This window comes from Cervus canadensis, chromosome 17, assembly GCF_019320065.1.
Source record: "Cervus canadensis isolate Bull #8, Minnesota chromosome 17, ASM1932006v1, whole genome shotgun sequence".
Taxonomy (NCBI): Eukaryota; Metazoa; Chordata; class Mammalia; order Artiodactyla; family Cervidae; genus Cervus; species Cervus canadensis.
In genome coordinates, this window is record NC_057402.1 from 47,997,959 (window position 1) to 48,016,509 (window position 18,551).

An 18,551-nucleotide genomic window follows, 5' to 3' on the forward strand; every position below is an offset into this window, starting at 1 on the left:
GGGAGAGGGGCGGGAACCCCGGGGACCTGTCTGCTGCCCGGACGTATAACATTGTCACCCAGCTCAGACTCGACTGCTAGTACTGAGAGATAAGTCTTGGGCAGAAAAAAAGTAGCTTAATCTTAAGCAAGCTGGTGAGCAGGGGAGAAGGTGGATCACTGCGCAAAAGAACCAACTCCCAACACGGCAAGGCTCAGCCGGAATTTATACCAGGAAGGAAGCTGAAACGGCCGCAGGCTGTGTGCCAGCGGTGTGCTGTGCTGCTATTTGGGGAGACTTTACATTAACCCCTGGGCTGCCTTGCTGGATTGAGAAGGTGAGTGTGGTCCTTACTTTGTTCAGATCAGCACATCAGTTCTAGGGGTCAATGGTCATATATTTTCTAGAGAAAAAAGAACGGAGACAGAAACAGAGCTTAACGGGCAAAAAAAAACTGAACTCAGAATGTCAAATCCGGAGCTGTGTTTAAACTGCTTACAAGCCTTTGGTTGAGAAACAAGCAAGGTTACAACAGCAGTGACCTGTTGACCCACCTGACCATCACCATCACCATGAACTGGTCCTCAGGCCTGGCCTCCAAGCCCATCATGGGTTTTTTCCTCCGCGTGGGGCAGCTGCTCTCCACCTGTGTGTCCTTCTCACTGGGGGCCAGCCTGGGCATTTGGGAGGAGGGCATGGGTAACTGGTGCATGTTCATCTGGTGTCTCTGCTTTGCCATGAGCCTCATCATCTCCATAGTGGAGTTATGCCGACTGCAGTCCCGCCTCCCTTGCTCCTGGGATGGTTTTCTTCATGCTTATTCCTTCTACTTCGCCATCATCTGCATCGTGACTTCCCTCATCTTCGGCACCTCCTACATCCAGTTCTTTTCTCCAGGCCCCACCCAGAACCGCGCCATCACCGCTACCGCCTTCTCCTGCGTGGCTGCTCTGCTTTATGCCATCGAAGTGGCCTGGGTCTGTGTCCGACCCGGCGACATGGTCTGCTTCGTGCCCAGCTTCCCAGGTGTGCTCAGGAGGCTGGAGAACTATGTGGCCTGTGTCATCTTCGCCTTCATCAGCAACACTGACCTGTACCTGCACCAGCCGGCCCTGGGGTGGTGTGTGGCCATGTACTCCATCTGCTTCGTCCTGGGGGCCGTGAACTACTTTGTGAATGGGTGTGACTGTGACAACGACATAAAGCTGCCCCTCCGCGTCCCCTATTTGCTGTGGGTGCAGACTGTACTCTCCGTCCTCCTCTATGCCACCGCAGTGATCCTCTGGCCCCTCTACCAGTTCCATGAGAAGTTGGGGGGGCAGCCCCAGCGGTCCAGCGATATGAGCTGCAGTGATCAACTCACTACCTTTGTCTGCATCTGGGACCATTGACTGGTTGTGGCCATCCTGACAGCCATCAACCTGCTGGTTTATGTGGCTGACATGGTGTACTTGGTCCGAGAGGCTTTTGTATGGACTGAGGCTCAACCCACAGACTCTGGATTCTTCTTTTCACCTGCAGTTTCTTCACCAACTTCTGATGTCCTCTGATGCTCTCTTTAGACTCAGATACCTGGTCTTGGTGGGGGAAGGGAGTTGAGGGGAAAGTGGATAGAGCCACAGGTAGAAGGGAGATTTCTAAGAATATGGCCTTTCTGAGTATTCTGATTTTGAGACATGTAAACAAATTGCTTTTTTAAGAAAATAAAGTTAAAGTTTGAAAAATATACCAAGTGGAAAAGAAGGGTCAGGGGAGGGATTGTTCACCAGATGGTCTCCATATTCCCTGCAGCCTTGATGGACAGGCTGGGGAAGAGCTGAGAGATGCCCCCACAGGCCTGTTTCCAAAAGTGGAGGGAAGGGAGGCACCTTGGGTCCAGGGATCTGGATACAAGAGAGGCTGGAATCTTGGACCCTTTGCTGCAACCCTTGCTTGCACCTGGACACACCTCTCCTGGAGCGACAAAATACAAAGAAACTGTGTGGCACTAAAAATAAGTGCAAGCATGCACAACTGGGGCAAATTACGGACACCAAAGTTACAGAGACCTAAACCCGCAACTGCCACTTTAGAATAGCCTGGAGCAAAGGAGGGGCCACTGCGCATGCCCCCTGCATATAACATCACCTAACGGGTGGGCAAACCACTTAAGCCACCCCTCTGACCCAGCCCCTGGACACACCCCCTACCCTTACCCCATATAAGGAACAAGCTTGCTGCTTGTTGTTCTCAGGGAACAAACAAGGGAACTTGCTGTTTGTTCTCACTCCCTTCTGCTGCAGCAGAGGCCCAATAAAGCCTTGCCTGAACTTCTTATCTAGCACCAAATCAATTTCTATTGATTAAGGAGGCCAAGAAGCCTGGTCTATAACATGGGGAGAAGGAGCTGTGGCCTCCAAGCCCACTTGTTGAGTGGCCAGGGCCAACCCCAGCCCTTTAGTACACACAGTTGAGGGTGTCCAGGCATCAGGCGCCTCCCTTGCTCCCTGCCTGGCCTGGCCTCCCTGCCTCCCAACACAGCGGCCAAAGGCTCCCTCCTCAGCCGACCAGCCAGAGCCTCCTGGCTGATACCAGGCTCAGACTGTGGCCGGAGCCTGGTGTAGAACAGAGCCCAGGTCCATTCTCTGACCCTGGAGCAGCTTCTTGGAAGGATCACAGAGTCAGCCTTCCTCTCTCCACCTTTGAGTGGAGAAAAGAGGGTCTCTTCTCTCCTGTGGCCCCAGGCACCTGACTGTCTGTCTTGGAGGCCAGTGCAGGTGGTCCATCCATGTGGCCCTTGTCTGCATGGCTGACTCCTGTCCCAAGGTCCCTGTAGGGAGGCTGGTGGGCTGAGGGAAGGGCAAAGAGGCTCCAATCGGGCCCTGCCTAGCATCTTGACCCTCTCAGGATATTGCTGGCAAAGTTGCCAACAGCAGAAGGGGTGCTGTTGCAGGACCTCTGGGTGGGGCTTCGGTCACTGGTCCAGCCTCGCCCCTGCCATCTCCCTTGGCTATCTGTTCATGCGGAGAGGGCACAGCCCTGCAGTACATGTCCTAACAGCCCCCCGCATGCATGAGGGGCTCCAGGTGAGGTTAAGAACTCAGGGAATCCAAATTCAAGTTCATATGACACCAAACTACGGTGCTTTTCACTCAACTTTACAGTGGCCATACCTGCCATTTGTACCACTGACCTTTGGGAACCTAGTCTGGGAGAGCAGGGAGCTGTAGACTGACCTCTCATGGTTCTCCCCTGCCCAGGTTCTAGGGTTTAGAGTCATGACCTCTACTGTTAACTATTTTCATGAACCTTGGAAGCTGCTGGGTGTGGCTATCTGTCTGATTATGACCGGCCATCAGGGGGAGTGCTTGGACCATCTCTCTCCCCACAGGCCGACTTGCAGGAGGTATGAGGGGCTGGGTCCTTAACATGGATGGGCAGCTGCTCCAGGGACCCTCCAGGTGCCCTCACTCAGCCACTGAGCTGAAGCTGGGAGGGGGGTGGGGCAGCGGTGCAGCCTCACCTGGAAGGTGACCCCCAGGCTCCCTGACTCCTGGCTCAAGTTCCTTCCAGGGCTCCAGGCTTCCTTGAAAGAAAAGGAATCAGGATTCCCAGAGGAAAAGCTTTCCCAAAGGAAATCCCTAACCTGATGTTCTGCTTCTGGCTCTGGGTCTTGGATGCCCCAGGGGATGGGAAAGCTGGGGAGACCCCCCTTACCTCCTAGGTGGCCCCGAGGTGAGGGTCAAGACCCCAGAGGACAGCTTGTGCTGTGGCCCCACCCCCACCCGGGGCCCCTGCCTCCTGCACAGCCAGCTCTCAGGGGAGGAAGCCCAGTCACGGGGAAGGAGAGGCTGATGCTCTAGAGAGACCCCAGCTTCAGTCAGCCCACCTGGCTCCGTGTCTCCCTCTGTGAGATCAGGGTCTCCTCCATCAAAGGGCTGAGAAGGGGATTGAGATCCCATAGACAGGGTGCCCAGCACTGGGCTGGAGGAGGTGGGGACCCACAAACAGCACCGTCCCCACTGATCCTATTAAAGGAAGAGCTGCCCCTGCGGCTCAGGGTCTCCCCCCACCTCCTTTCCCTCCCTCCTCCTGCTCCTCCCCATCATCTGAGGGTCTCAGGTCCTCAGGACTTGGAGCTGGATCACATCTCCTCTGTGCGCCGGCTCTTCCTCATCCAGTCTGATGGCTTTAAGACTCCACTCAATAGACAAGTATCCTTGTGCACCGAGCATGTGCCAGGCACTGTTCTAGGTCTGGACAGAGAGCTGAGAACCAAGAACTCTGTCCTCATAGAGCTGACACTCTAGTGCAGGAGATGGACTGTGTGCAACCAGTATACAGTATTAGGTCAGTGGATGATAAATGCCATGATAAAAGGATCACAGGTGAAAAGAGTCATTGACGTGTGTGGGTATGAGTAGCCAGGCTGCTATTTTAGGTAGTCAGCAGGGTCAGCATTAAAGAAGATACTGAATGAAGTGAACAGGCCGTGTGATGACAACTCCCCAATTCCTGTCTCTGGAGCTGATCTCTGTTGGGATCCAGGATCATATCCAACTGCCTCCTGAACTGTCCCTCTGGATGTCTCAGGATATTTCACACTCAACATATGCAATCCCATCTCCTGAACTGCCCCCCCTCCTGCCCCAACCTTTAATACACACTGATCCTTCCTCATCTTCCCCATCTCAGTCAATGGCACTGCCTTCCTGGATGCTCTTCACAAAATACTTTGAATCCATCCACTCTTCATCTCTAGAACTACCTGGTCCAGATCCATCTATCCCCTCACCTGCTCTAGTTTCTTCCTCTATTTCCATCCTTTCCCTCAAAGATGGGGTTGGAATAAAGTCAAAGTAAGATATTTTGAAGGCTTCTCTTTGTTCCCTTAGGATGGAACACAGACTCCAAAACTTTGCTTCCAAAGCCCTGCAAGTTCAGAGTCCTTTCTACTTTTTCTGCCTTTTTGCCTCCCTCCCTCCAGGCACTGAGATCATCTTCCAGTTCCTCTTTGTCATCTCAGGGCCTTTCCCCTGACATGTCTACACATCTCCTAACCCTGAACTGAGACCAGAGCTCAGCCTGGCACAAGGTAATCCTGTGCCCAGTCAATGCCACTCCAAACTTCAGTTTGCTAATCCAGAAAATGGAGATAATGGCCTTCAGCAGCAACAGTCCGACAAGGTGACTTATTACCTCTATTTCATTTTATTTTCAGGGATATTATTAGTGTCATCCCCATTTAACAGATGATGAAACTGAGGCTCAGAGAGTACATTAGATCATTTTACTCAAGGTCATATACTTACTCCCTGACAGAACCTGGATTTGAATAAACATCTGTCTCCCTGCAAAACCCAGCAGGTAATAGAACCTCAGGAAATGCTGAGATTTACTGAATGCTAACCCTCTTTTCTTGGGTCCAAGAATCATCTCCTGCCTCCTGTGGGTCTTGGTATGGTTGCAGTACCCTCTTATTGTCCAGACTTCCTGTTGACAAGCCAGCCAAAAAATGCCAGAAAGTGTGGAGACTTAGGTGCTGACTGGACCCTCACTGGATTCTCCTCAGCTCACTGGCCTCCCTACAGGAACGTTTAGACCGGAGCCAGACACACAGACCAGGGCCACATGGATTGGCCATCTGCACTGGCCCCCTAAGGCAGATAGCCAGGTCCCTGAGAGCTCAGGAGGGAATGGCCCACTTCTCTCTACTCATAGGAGGATTGAGGAAAGTCGACCTGGTGATTTTTCCAAGAAGCTGGTCTGGAGCCAGGGAATGGAAACATCTGTGCCCCAGGCTCTGTTCTGGATGCAGCTCAGGAGACAGTCTTGGGGGTGCCAGCTGGAGTCACCCTGGCTGAAGGAGCTCTGGCCGGCTGAGGAGGGAGCCTCTGGCCGCTGCCCCAGGAGACAGGGAGCCCAGGCCAGGCAGGGAGCAAGGGAAGGGCCTGAGGCTTGGGCACCAGGGGTCTTCTCCATCAGCTGTGTGTGCTAAAGGGCTAGGGGAGTCCTGGTCATAGCAAGTGGGCTTGGGGGCCCCAGCTCCCCCTCCCCAGATCCCTGGATCAAAGGTGCCTTCCTTCCCTCTGCCTTTGGAGACAGGCCTGTGAGGCCATCTCTCAGCTCTTCTCCCAGGCTTTCTCCTTTGGAATCAGATCCACGAGAGACTGTGGAACCATGGTGTACTCTGGGTCTGCCTCTGTCTTCACTCTGGGCTTCTGTTTCATCTTCCCCTGCTTATGGTCAGCCCCTTTGTACACCGCGCAGAAAGGACTTTGCATTCCCTAAAGGAACAAAGCTCCCCAAACAGGGCAAGACCACTTGGGCTGCTGATTTGGACTCTGAAGCAGTGAATAGTCAAGAATGTGCATGAACAAGGGAGTCTGGGAGACTTCAGACTGTGGGGGCGCCTGGAAGCAGTTTGTGTTTTTGAGAAGAATCACTAGAGAGTTGGACCACTAGGAAGTGACTGAGGAAACTCAGGTTATGAAAGAGAAACATGTTCCCCACCAAGCAGAGGTCATTGGGAAGGAGGGTCTGTGTAATCAGGAAGGATGTGACCAATAAACAGAACCCAGCAGCCAAGGGGAACAAGCAGAGAGGGTGGACAGAGGGGAGGGAGCTGGCTTCCATCTCCACCTCTGAGTCTCCAAGACTGGCAAGTCCAGGGGCCCCGGGAAGAGGGGGGCTGGGAGGGATCAGGGGTCTCTGGCACCCCTCCCCCATCTAGCAGATGAGGAAATGGACTCAGCAGCAGTGAGTGCCCTCCTCGTGGGGCCGGGCAGGTTTGTGCAGAACGAGGGTGAACGGGACAGAATCCCAGCCTGGAGGATGCTGCTGCTACACATGTCACAAGGAGCGTGAGCCGTGGACAGACAGCTGGCCTGGGGACAGGACACTTGGGTCCTGACTCTGACTCTGCCACACACAGGGTGACTCTGGACAAGTGCTGCTCCTCCCTGGGATCCAGCTGCACCTCCCCTGTGATGAGAGGGTTGAACTAAGCAGAGGACTTTTACATTCTCTTTTGAGCTCCACAGTAAGGGGAATGAACCTAGTCTTGGATTTGTGACAAATGACCCTTAACCCCCCAATAGGAGGGATGGGGTAGCCATCCTCAGGAACCAGGAGGTTTGGACAGTGAGCCCCCCAGGTGAGCCTGTCCTGGGCAATTATTGTACTAAAGCATAGAAGCATCTTCCTGGGACGTGAGCTCCCAGGGTTATGTTCTGTGTTACTCAGGAAAATAGTAGAATATGAGATTCTTCCACCCAGACTTGTGCAGGTCAATGCATACTTGCTTTTGTCAATGAAAAAATTAATCAATAGTCAAGTTAGAAAAAAAAGGAAAATTTTATTCAAAGTAACCTGGGGAGTAAAGCTGCTGAAACAGTCTCTCAAGAAGCTCTGAGAACTATTGAGAAGAGTACATGGGGAGCAGGAGGTGTGTGACTTGGAGGAAGGGAGACATGCAACCAGGCATACACCTTGTTACCGGTTACTGCTCCTCCAGGACAACAGCCACCTTGTTTAATGGTTTTAGTGCTTTTCTAAATATGGGATGAGATGGTTGGATGGCATCACCGGCTCAATGGACATGAGTTTGAGTAAACTCCGGGAGTTGGTGATGGACAGGCTTCCTGGCGTGCTGCAGTCCATGAGGTTGCAAAGAGTCAGACATGACTGAGCGACTGAACAGAATGGAACTGAGCTAAATACAGGAAGATGCAAAAATGTGTTATTGAAAATTCCTCTTGAAATATCTATCTGAGGGCTGGTTCTCCCAGTTTTCCCAGAGCCCAAAATGCTTCATCCTGATTTTGGCTCTGAATTCTTTTCAGGGTGGATTGTATGTCAGCGACCACAGTGGCTAATGGCTTTGTGCTTGTAGAACTGGGTGGTGGGCAACACTTTTTATTACAGCTCCCTCCATTTCTGTCTTAATTTCAACCTACGTTTGGGAGACATTTTGGAGGACCAATCTGTCCCAGAGGGCTAAGAACGCTCATTCCCAGGTCTTCGAAGGATTTCTTTGATAAACCACTCAAGTGCTGTTACTCACCTAGTCCTCTTAATAGTGAACAAATGTGTCTGGACCACCTATCTTTCTAGTCTATCAGGTTCCAGAAAATGGTTTCCACTTTCTGCTTCTTCCCATATCTATTGTCACACTATTACAGTCAAGGACCTTATAGAACTATACATCAGGTCAATTGTTTCAAGTAGTCTAGGCACCATTGTTTTTTAATCACAAGATCGATAACACATTCGTTAATGCAAGAAACAAAAATCTTGTAAAATAGGCAGAAAATAGCTAGGGACATTAATCATGTAATAAGTAAGCAGTGTTATCATCTAGTTACATGGCTGGGACCAGAGGAATAAAAAGTTATCTTTATGGCTGAGCAGGTATTTCTGCCGTTGGGGTGGGCTGGTTAATACAGATGCACAACGCACACAGAAGGGAGTGCAGTGCAAAGTGCAAGTCACTTCGTGTCCGACTCTTTGCGACCCCATGGGCTATACAGTCCATAGAGTTCTCCTGGCCAGAATATGGGAGTGGGTAGCCGTTCCCTTCTCCATGGGATCTTCCCAACCCAGGGATCAAACCCAGGTCTCCTGCATTGCAGGTGGGTTCTTTAACAGCTGAGCCACAAGGGAAGTCCCTAGAAAGAAAGTTTTCCCTGACTGGGAATCGAACCCTGGCTGTGGGTGGTAAAAGCACCAAATCTTAGCCACTAGACCACCTACCAGGGAGGGAGGAACCCAAACGGGCAGAGAAAACTTTTTATGTTTGTATTTTTCTTATCCTAGCCTAAAAATATGAATTTTACTTCACTGTTTCTTAAGATTTTCCTGCCACGGGAACCTCCTCCTGGGAGCCCTCTACCTCCATCCGACCTGCCACTGGATGAAGATCACAGGCTTCATCCCAGCACAGGACTGAGGGGCAGCAGTGGGGATCCTTCCCCTCCCCTCCCCCCAGCTCTGCTTGCCTGGCTTGCCTGGTGACACCAGGAGGCTGGGCTCTGAGGCTCTGTGGTTGAGAGCAGGAGAGGAAGAAGGCATGTGATGCCTCCAAAGCCACCAGTTACTGAAAAGGGCTGCTGGCCCCAGTGCAGGCAAGCACAGGTACACACACACATACACACAAATGCACGCACTAAGCGTGCACACAGGCACACACTTTAAAGAGAGGCATCCAGTTGCTCTCATGGCCCCTTTTAGAGTTAGGGGGACAGGATGTTGGCACTGGGGTGGGGCCCAACCTCTTGTGTCACAGGCAGGCCACACCCCCAGGCTCTGGTCCAGGTATGGGCAGAGAGTCCCAGAAACCTAGGTCTGGCTGAGGGTGGAAATTGGCTAGGACACTTCTGAGCTCTAGGCAAATTTTGGAAAATTACTGTGTGTGGATTTTGGTTTTGTGAAGGTGAGGGGGAGAGGAGGGCATGAGGGGGTGTTTATTTTCTTTTATCTTTATGGGTATGCTCAGTTACTGTTGTGCCCAACTCTTTGTGGCTCCATGGACTGTAGCCTGCCAGGCTCCTCAGTCCATGGGATTTCCCAGGCAAAACTACTGGAGTGGGTTGCCATTTCCTCCTCCAGGGGATCTTCCCAACCCAGGGATCGAACCTGCATCTCTTGCATCTCCTGCATTGGCAGGCAAATTCTTTATCACTGCACCACCTGGGAACCACCTGGGAAGCTTTTTAATGTTGAAATTATAAGGGCTTTATGAACGTAGGTGAAGGAACAAGACTATTCTCTATGATTGGACTGATGGGAACCAGAAGCTCCAAGGAATTTTTTGAAAATTATATATATTTGTTGAGATTACATTATATCTTAGTACAGAGAAACAGGGAGAAGCAGCAGAAAGCAATTGGCACAAGAAGCATGTGTGTGTTCCCTCACGCTCAACTAACGCATTTCTTTTGACTATGAAAGCAGCAATCCCACCACCCCCATCCACCTGCCCAAGAAAATTAGAAAATTCCCCTTTAAGAACAGGGTCCCCCAGTAATTTTTGACCTCCTGACTAGAAAAAAAAGAAAAGAAAATGAGAACACCCAGGCTAACAACACTTTAAGGCTGCAGTGGCCTCCCTGCAGAGGCAGGGCCTGCTGTTTTGATCACTGAGGCAGGAGGGCCGCATCGCTGCCCCTCACCAATACTGCAGACAGGCGTCTTCAAGACCCTGGCTTCTTCAGTAGCTCCTTTTTTGATTCCCCTGACAGTAGTTGGCATGGAAGTCATCTCAACTTCCCCTGAGATGCCATCTAGGCCAGGAATCCCCAATTCTTGGGCCATGGACAGGTACCGGTCTGTGACCTGTTAGGAACCTGGCTGCACAGCAGGAAGTGAGCGATGGGCCTGACCAAAACCATCCCCTACTCTACCTCAGGGAGAAATGGAAAATTTTCTTCCAAAAAACTGATCCCTGGTGCCAAAACTGTTGGACTCCACTGTTCTTGGCAGTGTGTTTTAGTAAGCTTACAAAAATTCTGGAGACAATCTTAGGTGGGGCTGAGCACCAGGTGGGGCCCAGGAATTCAGGGTCTCTGCTTTAGATGCCCACTCACTGGGAATTATTGACCTCCAGAGATTTACTTTTTAAATTAGATGAGAGGCACCCTGTACACTCTCCCCTACTGGGAGAAAGTGGGCCCAGTGACTAGCTACTTATCCCACCCCCACACACACATACCAACTAAGGCACCACAAGGCGAACAGACATGCTTTGGCGATGAGGTCCCTCCAGAGGCCGAGGGTGTAAACAGCTACACAGAGTACTGTGAATGTGGAGTCAGCACCTTAGGAGGCGGGAGGGGGTGGTGGGCAGAGAAGGAAGGAGTCTCAGGCCCAGATGGATCAGAAGAAGGAAAATGGGGAGAGATGGTTTGGACACAGGAGACAAGAAAACCAAGGGTGACCAGAAAAGGGGCAGAAAGCAGAAAATGTAGAAAAGATGAGAGCAGCAAGAGAAAGGCAAAACAGGGTGTGGGCAACCACACAGGAAGGAGACAGAGCAGAAGGAGGGGAGGAAACAGAAAAGATGTGAGGAGGGAGAGAGGGGAGCCAGGAAGAGGATGTCAGAGGATTGCAGAACTTGGTAAGAAGATGGAATCCAGAGCCCCTGCGCAGAGCTCAGTACCTGATAAAAATGAAGTGGATCCAGTATGCCATGTCTGCCACATAAATCAGCAGGTTAATGGCTGTCAAGATGGCCACAGTCAGTTTTTGGTCCCAGATGCACAGTGTGGAGAGAAGCTCATCACTGCAGCTCACATCACTGGACCGCTGGGGCTGCCCGCCGAACTCCTCATTGAACTGGTAGAGTGGCCAGAGGACCAGGGCACTGGCATAAAGGAGGACAGAGAGCACGGTCTGCCCCAACAGGAAACGAGGGAAGAAGGTGTGTAGTCTGTTCTCGAATTTGACCAGCTTCAGCAGCATGGCCACGGCCCCCAGTGCGAAGCAGAAGGAGTACACGGCCACACACCACACCAGGGCCGGCTGGTGCTGGTGCAGGTAGGTGTTGCTGATGAAGGCGAAGATGATGCAGGCCACAGATGTCTCCAGCAGCTTGAATAGGCCATGAATGGTAGCAAAATAGAAAGTGGTCTCACCCAGGAATAGTAGCCAGAGAAAGACCCCTTCCAAGGCATAAAGCACACACGCGATGCAGGAGAATGCAGTGGCGGCGGTGGCCTGGTCCCGGAAGGGGCCATGAGGCAAGAACTGGATGTAGGTGATGGCGTACATGATGGAGGCTGAGAGGCAGAAAACGGCGGCGAGGCAGGCATAGGAGAAGAGAAAGCTCCTCCCAGAGAAGGGGAGACTGGGCTGGTACTTGCCTAATTGGACTATGAAGGTGATGAGGGTGATGACAAAGCAGAAGCACCAGATGAACATGGACCAGTGACTTACAGCCCCCATTCCGGTGCCCAAGCTGGCCACCAGTGAGAAAGCCGCGCACGTGGAGAACAGCTGCAGCAGGCGGTAGACGCATAACCAGACTCTATGGGTGTCCATGTCCGGTACACCACGTGGAGGTCCTGAGGGTTGTTCAGGTCACGGTCACTGGTATGGCAATGATCTTCACTTAGAATCCACTGGAGAAAGATCCAGGTTCCGAGGCAGATTAAATCAGATGCCAGGGAAAGGCTCAGAGCCCTGTGACGGCTGAGGCTCAGGATCTGTGGAGCTGGAACCAATGGCCCAGACACCCGGGTAAGAGCACAGATGCTCCAGAAGGATTCTCCCCACCCATTGCCCTTGGCCTTGTCATGAGACTTGTCTCATCTCACAGCTGGGTTGGGTCTGGCCTCAAACCATGAACATTTTTAATCTCTTTGTGCTGTGTGCCATTATCTACAGAGACAGAGGGGAGGATGGCCCTTATCTGAAATCCCAATGCTTCAAGGATCTGAAAAAAAAAGATATGTTTAAAAAATATCTTTGGGTAGAAAATTTTACCAAAAGAGACATGAGACTATTTGCAGTCTATATTTATTTCACTTAGTGTGAATTTCTATAGTTCTTTTGCAGAAACAATAATGTGTTTGATTACAAGGTGTTTTCAGACCCCAGTAGGGTGTCATGTCACGGAGAGCAAATACACCATGTCACCTGTTTGAGGCTGAAAACTTGTAAATTCTGGAGCATGTCTGAGCCCAAGGTTTTCAGAAAAGGGATTGTGGATTGTCCTGCTGATCCCATTTGACAGATAAGAAAGTCCAATCAAGTGCCTTGCTTAAGGTCAAAAAGTACAGAGTGGGAACCCAGATAAAAATGCTAAAGCTGTGAATTTGGACTCTTGGCTCTACAGCCCACACAACAGCAGGGCCCAGGGGTAGGAGCCCAGGACCAAAACTTGGGGCTTTGGGACCCAGGACACACCTTCAGGGCCATGGCCTCCTTCCACAGCAATCTGAAGACACATGTGTCCCAGCCTGTCCTCCCTGCAGCCATCACTAGAAGGAGCTGTCATCTGAGGGGACACAGCCCCACTTGGAGGAGGGCAGCCTCAGGGTGAACAGGGAGGAGCTATGGGGTGAGAGCAAAGCCGTGGGGACGAGATGACGTGGGAAGTAGTGGCTATTGTGAATCCCCTCCCCCCCAGTTTTGCCTTCACATGTGACTCTTTCTCATTGGGAAGGGAGACTTCAACCCAGTATGACCCCAAAGATGAGTGTCTTGAAGAAACTGCAGAATAAATTAACATGTTTGGCTCTTAGGGCTTCCCTGGTGGCTCAGACGGTAAAGAATCTGCCTGCAATGCAAGAGACCTGAGTTCAAACCCTGGGTTTGATCCCTTGGAGAAGGGAATGGCAACCCACTCCAGTAGTCCTACCTGGAGAATTCCATGCACAGAGGAACCTGGCAAGCTATAGTCCATGGTGTCGCAAAGAGTTGGACACGACTGAGTGACTAACAATTTCACTTACACTTCTTTTTGGCCCTTAAGCTCCAAAGCTACCATTCAGGTGGGAGTCTGGAAAGATCTAGGAGTGGTCCTATCTGAGCAGGATTTTCCTGGCCTGGGAGACTGGTTAGCAGCTTCCAAGCTGGGAAGAAGGGATTGGAAATGAACAAGGATGCTGTGTCTGATGCTGATGGGGAGACTTTCAGGGCATCTCAGGGAGGGGTTGGTGATGGATGGATGATTGGCCCCCTTTAAAGAGCAGAAGCTGAAACAGGAGGCACCTGCTGGGCCCCTGGGAGGGGACAGCCCTGAGGATGCACCTGGGACTGAGGTGGGGGCAGGGGTGACAGAGTGGAGATGACTGGGGGGGATCCCAGGGTCTCAGTGGCTGTGAGGCAGACAAATGACCCTTAACGCCCTGCAACAGGAAGGATGGAGCAGCCATCTTCATGAACCACCAGGCTTGGACAGTGAACCCCTCAGGTAAGCCCACCCTGGGCAGTTCTTTTACTAAAGCACCAAGGCATTGCCACCCTCCTGGGAAGTGAGAGCCTAGGTTTGGGCCCAATTTGATTCAGTAAAAATAGTACAATATGGGATTTCTGCACCCAGACTTGTGGAGGTCAATGCATAGTTGCTTTTGTGGATAAAAAATTAATCAGTAGTCATTCTAAGGAAGGAATAGGAAATTTTATTCAAGCCAACCTGACAGTTACAACTGTGGACATAGTTTTCCCGAGGAACAGGCATCTATTTAATGGTTTCAGTGATTTTCTGAGTGTGAGAGAATGCAAGAAACTGGATTCATAAATATTTCTCCTGAAAATATTTATATGAGTTTCAGTTTCGCCAGTTTTCCTGGAGCACAGAGGGCCTCATCCTTATCTTCACCCTGAATTCCTTTCAAGGTGGATTGTAAGTCAGTAACTGCAATTGCTAGTGATTTGATTCTTGTTGAACTGGTGGTGGGTAACATTCTTTACTCACAATCTTGTTCTTTTTGGTCTTAATTTCAACCAAAGTTTAGGAGGCATTTTTCACCAATTTGTCTCGGGGTGCTAGGAATACTCATTCCCAGGTCAGTCAAGAATTTTATTGATAGACCACTCAAGTGCTATTTCTCATCTTGTCTTGGTAACAGTGGCCTAATCCCCTGAACCACCTGTCTCAAGAGTCTGTCAAGCTCTAGAAAATGATTCCCTCCTGTTGTTTCTCCCCATATCTAATAAATGTAAATACACAAGTAATTTTTGCTTTCCTGGAATTTCTGGTTACTATCAAACACTGCTGTCAATCATAGAGAGAAGCCTTGTCCTTTCTCCCACATCTATCATGTTCCTTTTTTAAACCTCAATACAAAGATTTTAAAAAATAAAATAAAATTGACATAACTTAATTGATCCAAATTTTCTTAGAACTCAGAAAAACTGAGCAGATTTTTGTTCTCACACAAATCACCATCTCTGTGAGCCCTTCCCACAGTCTCCCCACTCCCAACTTTCCCCAGAGCCTGGGGACATGGCCCAGCCCAAGACAACTAGCAGTTGCACCCCCTACAGTCTTAACTTTCTGACCCCTAGCTCTTAAAAGGCACCCACCACCACTTGCATGACTCTATCTAAAGGTGTATGCCTGAGTGCATGCTCAGTGTGTGGGTCTGTGTGTGGTTGTGTGTGTTTGTGTTCATACATGCCTTGACACCAGAAGCCCTTTAAAGTAATTGGTGGCTGTGAAGTCATTCCAAGCCTTCTTCCTCGCCCGCTCTCAGCCAAGCCCAGCATCTTGCTCCAGCCTCTTGAGCAGTCCTGGCTCGGTGAGCATAGAGCCAGAGAACTCACCAGCATCATAGGTCCAGGCCACGTCGGTGGCATAAGCCACAGATGCAGAAGAATGCAGAGGCAGAGCTGGTGTGGTTCCGGAAGATGCCTTAAGGCAAGACTGAAGGTAGATAAGGGGGTATTGATGAAGGCTGAGAGGCAGTGGTGGGTGACATGGCAGGCCCACGTGATGAGAAAGTTGTCCCAGGAGAGGCATAGGTGATACTGGAGCCCAAATAAGTCAACTATGAGAATGAGGAGCATCACAGTGAAGCAGAAGCACCAGATGAACATGGACCAGTTACTTAGGTCCACCGTCCAAGTGCCCACTCTGGCCACCAGGGAGAATACCATGCAGATGGAGAACAGCTTCAGGAAGTGGAGGAAGTAGCCCATGATGGTCAGAGAGCCCAGGCCGGAGGATGGTCAAGAGAAGGATGTGACGGTCATGTGGATCATGCAGACGACTGCACTTTGATCCTTTGGAATAGACACCTGAGAAAGATCTAGATCAAGAGGCAGATTAAGTCAGACACCTAGAAAAGGCTCAGGGCCCTGTGATGGTTGAGGCTCAGGATCTGTGGAGTTGGAACCCATGGCTCAGATACTCAGGTAATAGCACAGCAGCTCCAGAATGGTTCTCCCCACCCATCACCCTTGGCCTTGTCAGGAGACTTGTCTTATTCTGAACCTCACAGCTGGATTGGGTCTGGCTTAAAACCATGAATATTTTTTAAATCTCTTTGTGTTTTGTACCATTATCTATGGAGACACAAGGTAGGATGGTCCTTACCTGAAATCCCAATTCTTCAAGGCTCTAAAAGTGAAAGTCGCTCAGTTGTGTCTGACTCTTTGTGACCCCATGGACTATACAGCCCATGGAACTCTTCCAGGCCAGAATCCTGGAGTGGGTAGCCTTCCCCTTCTTCAGGGAATCTTCCCAACCCAGGGATCAAACCCAGGTCTCCCACATTGCAGGCGGATTCTTTACCAGTTGAGCCACAAGGGAAGCCCCCAAGTATACTGGAGTGGGTAGCCTATCCCTTCTCCAATGGATCTTCCTAATGCAGGCATCCAACTGGGGTCTCCTGCATTGCAGGTGGATTCTTTACCAACTGAGCTATTAGGGAAGAATACTTTAAAAAAAGATTCCTTAGAAAATTTGACCTGAACAGACAGGAGAAACTTCGTGGTTTTTATTATTTTACTTAGTGTGAATACTCAAAAGTTTAGTGACAGAAACATCAATGTGTATGATTATAAGGTGCTGGCCTCCCAGTGGGCCCTGCCAGGTGTGGGGGAGAGGCACCAGCTATCAGGGATAGTGGCAAAGTCTTGCTGTCTGTCTGCAAATTTGTTCCCAACTTAACCTCCATGAAGTAAGCCTGTGATATATACTTAAGGTTAAATGACAGCTTTGGATCCATTTAATGGCATAGAGTGAGTTCTTGGGGAAGGAGAGGCATGGGGATTCCAGCTGTGTGACCCTGGGTAAGGCCTATGCCCTCTCTGGGCCTCAGTTCCCCCACCTGGAAAGCAGCAGCTTTGTCTGAGCCTCCCAGAAGCCCCTCCTCCACTCTAATCTGTGAGCCTGGACGTGGTGCCCCCATCAGAGCCCAGCCTGGATGTGGCTGAGCCCTGCCTGCCCAACGCCAGGCATGTGGACTGGAAGACAGTGAGCTGGGAAGGATATGGCTGGGACAGAGGAAGGAGGAGGTGCAAGAAGGGCAGAGAAGGAGGAAGCTAGTAGGAAAGACACTCAGAGTGACAAGGACGTTGTGGGTCTATCAGGGGACCTGTCACATGGTGCACTCAGTCATGCCAGCGACCTCTTCCCTTCCCCCTCCCCCTCACAGAGGACCCAGAAGGCCCTGCCCCACTCTGGACATAAGCACATGCAAGCTTGATTTGCTCCAGATCAGAGACTGCAAACCAGTTTGTACTGGAGGTGGCCCAGAGGTGTGTTAGGTTTCCCTTCACAGTGTATAGAGTAAAGTATTATTTCTTCACTAAGTGTTTGGTAGCTGCAGTGTTTTAATGTCACATGAAAATCCACATTTCCAGCTCCTTTTGAAGCCTCAGGAGACCTGGTGTCACTGAGCTGTGTTCCCTCAGGAAGGCAAGTAGATGGAGCTGAGCAGCTGCTATGCCATTTATATTGTTTTCCATTCTCATCTCTGTTTAATATTTTCTTTGTTTTCTTCTTCTATGTATAACTGACATAAAGCAGGACCGTGATCATCTCCCATGTGCCCCTTTCCCCTCTGGGATGTGGCCAGGCTTCCTGCCTGCTCACAGGAGTGTCCACACCCCCATCCAGGGAGCAAACATGTCCTCAACCTCATGGACAGCCTTCAACACACTTCACAGGCTCTGAAATCATATGTAGACACGTGTGTACATACATGTACATGTGTCTGTAGGGCATATCTGTATTTTTTTTCCTGTTTTATAAACATGAAATTTTGTCATCACACAACATCTTGCTTTTCTACCACCCCTGACAGTTGCAGCTGGTCCTCTGCAGGGTCCTTCATCCTCTCCATCCACTTTACTTATTTCCTTCCCTCCTGGCTCCTATGGGCATTTGGACTGACCCACTTGTCTAGGTCAGTGGATCCTCCCTTGTGAGTCTCAGACACAGGGGGTACCCAGGATATGACAAGGGGTCTTGGAATCTATGTGACTATCATGCTCTAGAACAGGAGGTCAGTATACATTTCTGGAAACTTAGAAAAAGATATGACAAGGACTCTATTTTTTACTTCTGGGTATTCATCTTGGTTCCCTTTACCTATAGGAAAAAAATTATTACTATTTTGATTGCTTAAAACAACAGAAATTTATGTCCCATAGTTCTGGAGGCCAGAAACCTAAAGCCAAGTTGTCAGCAGGGCTGTGCTATCTCTGATGCTCCAAGAGGTTCATTCCTTTGTTCTTTTAGCTTCTGCAGGCCCCTCAGCTTGGGCTTCCCTGATGTCTCAGACGGTAGAGTCCGCCTGCAATGTGGGAGACCTGGGTTCGATCCCTGGGTTGGGAAGATCCGCTGGAGAAAAGAAAGGCTACCCAATCCAGTATTCTGGCCTGAGAATTCTATGGACAGAGGAGCCTTGCAGGTTACAGTCCACAGTTGGACAGGACTGAGCGACTTTCACTTTCACTGGCTTGTGGCACTAGTGGTAAAGAACCAGCCTGCCAGTGCAGGGGATATAAGAGAATTGAGTTCGATTCCTGGGTCAGGAAGATCCCCTCTAGAAGGGCACAGCAATGCACTCCAGTATTCTTGCCTGGAGAATTCCATGAACAGAGGAGCCTGGTGGGCTATGGCCCATAGGGTTGCAAAG

The 18,551-nt window shown here is 50.4% G+C and overlaps 2 protein-coding genes across 2 annotated transcripts; one reads left to right on the plus strand and one right to left on the minus strand.

Moving 5' to 3' along the window:
* The first annotated feature begins 551 nt into the window (after window positions 1-551).
* LOC122454955 (myeloid-associated differentiation marker-like) lies at window positions 552-1,370 on the plus strand. The gene has a single exon (XM_043489603.1). It carries the CDS (start codon window positions 552-554, stop codon window positions 1,368-1,370), a length of 819 nt encoding a protein of 272 aa, XP_043345538.1.
* Window positions 1,371-10,957: 9,587 nt separating this feature from the next.
* LOC122455029 (myeloid-associated differentiation marker-like) lies at window positions 10,958-12,166 on the minus strand. The gene has a single exon (XM_043489783.1). The coding sequence runs from the start codon at window positions 11,995-11,997 to the stop codon at window positions 11,110-11,112; it is 888 nt and encodes a 295-aa protein (XP_043345718.1). The 5' UTR covers window positions 11,998-12,166; the 3' UTR covers window positions 10,958-11,109.
* Window positions 12,167-18,551: the final 6,385 nt, after the last annotated feature.